The sequence below is a fragment of the Pinus tabuliformis genome, chromosome 6 (genome assembly GCF_031772625.1).
Source record: "Pinus tabuliformis cultivar Carrire ecotype Pingquan chromosome 6, CPIR1, whole genome shotgun sequence".
Classification (NCBI taxonomy): domain Eukaryota; kingdom Viridiplantae; phylum Streptophyta; class Pinopsida; order Pinales; family Pinaceae; genus Pinus; species Pinus tabuliformis.
This window is the reverse complement of record NC_142292.1, coordinates 267,837,018-267,843,101: the sequence shown is the minus strand read 5'-3', so window position 1 is coordinate 267,843,101 and position 6,084 is coordinate 267,837,018. Positions and strand designations below refer to the sequence as shown.

Sequence of the window (6,084 nt, the reverse complement as noted above, 5' to 3'; positions counted from 1 at the left end):
ACTATATTCTTTATGTAGCATTCAAAACGAATGACTATCAAATTATACCATTAGACTTGAATGACTATCAAATTATACAATTAAACTAATAATACGTAAATCCATTTCCCCCACCGGAAAGTCGATACGCTCTGAGCACATCATCACAAGCCTATATTACAATTTTAGTATTAATATTAAGGTTCATGTTAAAACTGATGAACCTAACTTGTAAACAATCTCGATAAGCTCTGAGCACATCAGCACAAGTATATATTACAATTTTGGAATTAAGGTTCATGTTAAACTGATAACCTAACTTGTAACCAATCTCAATTTACAAGACGAAATTGCGGCGGAATCTACATAAAGCTGATGATTGTTTTCGTAAAATTGTATTAGCCATTAAAGTAGGCATAACACAGCCATTGGAGTAGCTTAACAAACATGGTCACTCTCCACTCCTCGTCACTGTAGCAATATATTTTGAAAGATTTGTCTTACGAAAGGTCAAACAATTTTAATTACTTTTGGTATACTATTCCCCACATGACAAACTAATTCCGATCTCTAGATATTCACCGTTTATATCGTGTAGAGAAAAATAAGGCAAAAGGCCAAGCATATTAAGTGGGTATGGAAAAAACTTTTTCTTTAATGCTGCTTATTTTCGTCGGGATGATAATTACGCATCACCTAATTTACCAGCACTATGTAGAGAACCTGCTGAACTTTTAACACCTTTTCTTGATATTTGTAGCTGGCATAAAGATCCTATTAGAACATTGGGCCCACCTCAAACGCTGCAACAAAGTTCCTAAATTATATACTCGGATTTAACAACGCATTTTACTTTTCATTCCACGTGATCAACGTCCTCGCTTCATTGGTATTGAAGAATCATAAGGAAATTCGGCCGAAAGTTTAGAGCTTCAGCAACTTAATTATATAATTAACACAATTAGCTCGAGGGCTTACAGGAGAGACATTGAGAACTTCAATCTGGTTGGAAATCCGTGTCTTAGCGACATATATACACAGGTCGAACCCTCGGTGTTAAATGAACAAATAATTGCCAGTACAATTTATCTGTTTAAACAAAATTTCTAGTATGAATACGGTTCAATGGCCACCAATCGGCGAAAAATCCCTTCACTCTTGGCATTTATGAACAATGATCTCGAAAACATTTTACATTTACTGATATAAATCAGAGAATTACATAAAACGACCAGCAATAGCACATTTTACATTGGAACGCAAATTGTTAAAAAAATTGACCAGGGTATGTTACAATACATTCATATTATATAACTCCCCAACAGAAAAACAATCCTCGTTTCATAGGAAGTTCTTTCTAACGAGGTCTGTTGCATATTGTACATGCGTGGAAGATTCCACAAGCGGAAGGTTCCAAAATCACCTGTCCTTTACCTGCTCTCACCAACCTTTTCCCCACTCGGCAAATGCAGGATCCAAAATGTTTTTATCTGCTTAAAATTCTAAAGCACTTGCAGTCGAACCAACAGCAAAGAAAACTTGTAAATCCATATGGTACACCTGTGAGGGCTGCAACATTTTACCTAAATCATTACACCTTCCAAGTTGAAAGCAGTGAAGTTTAAATTCTTCATTGCATAAAGGAAAAGGTAGAAAAAAAGTACAATACCTGCCAGTCACCACCCATGCGTGCTTTTTGCTTTGCCAAGGGCTGCAGACAATGGTGTACAGTATGTAAGGACCCCACCCAGCTAAAGCTGGCAACGCCTTTTGAAAATAAAGTTTTATCCCATTACACAGCTCTCCAAACAGCCGCTGCTGAAACTGCCAACATACATATGGTATGAAAATTTGACCTAATACGCTGGATAGGTATAAAATATTTCATAGAACATGCATTCCAGCCGCTGCTGAAACTGCCAACATACATATGGTATGAAAATTTGACCTAATACGCTGGATAGGTATAAAATATTTCATAGAACATGCATTCCAGGTTTCAGATCACAAACGCATGACTAGTACATCATTAATTTATAGCAATACGAAATCAGCTCATGGTAGAAGACAGAATTGTACTAGGTTACATTTTCGAGTCCCACCCTACTACATTACAGCTTTGTACATATGCTTCAGCTTGGAAATAGGAACGACGGTGCCACATGTTCCAATTAAAATGCAAATCGACCTCACAAGCTAATGAAGGTACCTTGGATTTGAACAACTCTGGTGCAATTATATCCTGTAATATTGCTGGTTTCTTTAAAATTGGTCACAAATGTGAAAGCCTTGAATTCTTACGGAATTTTTTTGTTTCTGAATAACAGAAAAACATGACCCTTTTGTAGATGTAAAGACAAATCGACCTCAGTCTATTGAAGCTACCTTGGAATTGACAAACTCTGGTGCAATTATATTCTGTAATATTGCTAGTTTCTTTAAAATTGGTCACAAATGTGAAAGCCTTAAATTCTGACGCAAATTTTTTGGTTCCTGAGTAACAGAAAAACATTACCCTTTTGTAAATGCAAAGACACTCCCTAAGTGAACATTCAAATGCATACTCACCAATGTTGAACTTCGGGATCTGCTTTAATTTCTAGGTAGCGCCTTTGACTCTCCGGCCGGAGAGTGCGCCACAGGGGAATGTGCATCATCTGCATCTGAATCACTTCCCGACGAGCTCCCTGAATCAGAATCTGTACATTTTCAACGAATTTGCTCATTATTATTTATATAGCAAAAGCAGGCAGCAATGTTGACAAATATTTACCAGATCAACATATGCAAGAACAGCTGTTGAAACAAGCCATAGGCAATATATATAACCAGTGCATGCAATTGATATGTAGATTTAAAGGTTAATGTTATACCGCTTGAAGAAGAACCTGAATCACTGCTCGAGCTGCTAGAACTACTAGACTTGCTTGCATAACCACCATCCATGTCAATTTCCACAGGAGGGAAATTTGTAGATGGCATATCATCATCGATGTCAACATCCTCTTCTCCCTGTTCCCCTGTTTTGAGCGCATTCAACAAAGAAAGATAGTTGAAGAACCAGCTTGAAATAATGGGGAAAAGAGGTTAAACCCAACCCAAAAGGTGAAAAACGGAAAAGGGATGTATTAACGCCAACTTTCAATGATACCTTTCTTGTGTTTCTTTGGGGTTTCTCCTCCGGAGGCGACAGGGGACTGGCAATAAAGACGAGAACACATCAGTATTGACAACATTGTAGTTAAAATACTTGCAATCAGAGTTCAGATGACGAGAATCACAAGAAACTCTCCCAATAACATACACCTGAAGTCTCATTGATGTACTGTAACCATTCATACAAATTAATGAAATTCTAACCAATTTATTACTATAAAACGGAGAAATAGTTAATAAACCAAGGAAAATAAAATAAAATAATAAAAGATTTTAAAATAACAAAAAGATCACTAACCCTTTCTCTAGCTGCAACGTCCTCCATCCCAGTTGAATGTAGCTGTTCAGCACCATTTGCCTTCTTCTTATTCTTGCTCATGCTTTTCTTGCAATTATTTACAAACCTATCAAGTTCCCACAGCGTTTCTGTATCGAAACTATCTATATCAACCTCTATTTCATCCTCCTGCTGACATAGCGCTGGATTTCTTTTCTTGATAATCTGAACTATATTCTCCAACTTCTCAGTGGGCAGACCTTGTAGGCTTGCACTCAACTTTTGCTTCTCCTCAAAAGTCATATCCCGCTTGTGAAGGTCTTTTGCCTTGGGTTTTTTGGGAGCAGGGGCTCGCAAAGTCTGATTAGCCTTAGACTTTGCATTAGGAGGAGGCCGTGGCGACAAACCCAGAAGAGGCTCCGTCTTCTTCAAATTCTTCTTTGGGGTTTCACCAAAAGGCAATTTCTTCATATTTTGGCTTGCCCCAGGTAATAGCCCGTCATTTCCTGACCATGACAATTTCCTCTTCTCCTCTTCATACCTATCACAAATCGGTTTCCACCGGTCCTCAAAAAACTGCAACATCTGCTCAGCCATGATATGAACTTCATGTCCATTTGGGTTATAGGTCATAGCATTGTTAAAAGTCAATCTGATATCCCCTGCAAATTCCTGTGGCGATTTATACTCGTTTGCATTTAGCTTCGCCTTGGCAGTACCAAGATCCATTGGCTGCTTTATAATGGTGTTATAATCATGCAGCCCGAGCCCTACAGTGTCCACGGGGGCTTTAAAAACCCAGCCATGCTTGTGTTTGATGAGCCTGGATAGCAGAAAACCGCACTGTTTCATGACATCTTGCAGTATCTTGCCGTTCATGGGATCAGCAACAGGTCTCTTTGTTTCCCTAATTTCTGACTTGCTCTGAGCAGTTCTCTTCATTCCCCCTTTCTTATTATCCGGTGGCGGCGGCGGCATCTTATCCTTGCCCATTACAAACTCTGAATTAAGATAATACTGATTGACCTTCGGCGTTCGTTTTTCTTTAGCGGCTGCGCCATCTCCGCTGCTATCAATGGCTGCGAGGTTTAGCTGCAGAGCTGGCGGCCGTTGACCGCCGGTAGCCAACCCTGAAGTAACTTCTTTAGCACCATAGGTACGCATATCGTTCCCAGAGAACTGAGAGGCGCTGTAGCTAGCGTTAGCATTAACCCCGCCTCCCCTTATTTGCGTTTCCCTGGCCTCTACCCTACTGTACATACTCCTAACCTGCTCTAGCTGACTCTTAAGCTTTCTTCTCAGCTCCCGGATCTCTTCTTTGGAATATGCTGAAACATTATATGTTACATAGGCCTCCGCATTAGATTCCTTTCGCGCATCGCGGTTTATGCTTATAGATTTTCTGTTGAGACTCGATGAATCATCGGAGGCCGCCGCTCCGTCCATAAACACCGGCGGCTCTTCCCTCAGCCGATTTCCGCCGTTTTGCCCACCGCGGGGTGGCGGCTGGGAATTGAACCCGGGCTTTGTCGTCGTCTTCCCCGGTGCTGCTGCTCCTCCTTTCCTCATGTAAACCTTCCGTTCTGCCCAGCGGCTCTCCTGCGCTTCATCTCGACTCGCCAGAAGCGCAGAAGCCATACATGCGATGATCCTTGGGCCGCATGAGCGGCTGAATACGGCCTAGGGCTGAAATTTAAATTTAGGGTTAGGGTTAATTCCAGAGGACCAATTATTTAAAAATCTGATCTCAATAAATCACTACTAACAGGTTACTGACAATTTTTGTAGAGTATCTCAAGAGAAGACGACCTAGAAGCGCCCTGGCCGTCAGATCAGCTCTGTCTTCGTATTCTCCAGCTGCGGCCGGCTTCAGAGCAAAGGATTGAGGGTTTCAGCTGAAGCCGTGAGGTCAAGGGGTCGAATCAAACCATTTTAAAACCCCGTACAGCACAGATCTGGACATGACAGGGGATTTAGAGCACCATCTGAACCCTATGGCTTCGAGCTTTGAAATTTGAGTTATGGCGGCGGAAATCCGAGCTCAGGAGAGATCAATCATAAAAATCAAAATCTTCTCCTAGGAAAATCCTCTCCTACGGATTCCTCGAACCAAATCATCAGCACAAGAACAGCGAAGGAGGAAGAAAGGGAATGAATGAAATGAAATGAAACGAAGGCGTAGAAGACAAAGGGGGGCAAGGGTTTCACAGGGTGCCCTTGAATGAGAAGATCCGAGGGCTACACCCTCATCTCTTAAAGGCTGTAACCCTGCCCGCCCAATGAACGGGCACCATCGTCGCCCTCCATCTCTAACCTCCAACGGTGAAGGCGCTCCTCTCCCCTGCCCGTCGGAGGGTACCGTCGGATGCATCATCGACGGCCACGATGGATGGGCTCCAGTCTCCTTCAGACTCTTCTCCACATGTCATCATCCCGACCCACTGTACCCTCACGTCGGGCTTCGATGCTTTCGCTCGCAAGCTTAATGACGTGGAACGTCACGTCTCACTCACGCCTATTAGGTCTCGCCCACTTGACTAGCGAGCTGTCATGCAGGAGATATTTTTGCCCACCCCTTTTTGCTACGAAATTTCTTCAATGCCTCTTCGTTCGATTGCAGACGCGGTAAATCTCTCAATGTCGGTTGGGCGGTGGGAGTTTATCAATTAGTC

The 6,084-nt window shown here is 41.9% G+C and overlaps 1 protein-coding gene across 4 annotated transcripts; it reads right to left on the bottom strand.

The window, feature by feature from the left end:
• Positions 1 to 1,117: 1,117 nt before the first annotated feature.
• LOC149258394 (transcription factor GTE4-like) lies at positions 1,118 to 5,649 on the bottom strand. Of its 4 annotated transcripts, none has more exons than XR_016256798.1 (7): positions 5,190 to 5,649; positions 3,434 to 5,098; positions 3,131 to 3,176; positions 2,853 to 2,999; positions 2,548 to 2,678; positions 1,649 to 1,803; positions 1,118 to 1,548 (listed from the first exon to the last, which is right to left on the bottom strand). XR_016256798.1 is itself a non-coding variant. In XM_089415265.1 (5 exons), exons 1-4 carry the CDS (start codon positions 5,048 to 5,050, stop codon positions 2,572 to 2,574), a joined length of 1,917 nt encoding a protein of 638 aa, XP_089271391.1. In that variant the 5' UTR covers positions 5,051 to 5,649; the 3' UTR covers positions 1,701 to 1,895; positions 2,548 to 2,571. The 4 variants fall into 4 exon arrangements, 1 of the variants encoding a protein (XP_089271391.1); XR_016256799.1 differs by having other exon boundaries at positions 5,222 to 5,649; XR_016256797.1 differs by having other exon boundaries at positions 3,434 to 5,649.
• Positions 5,650 to 6,084: the final 435 nt, after the last annotated feature.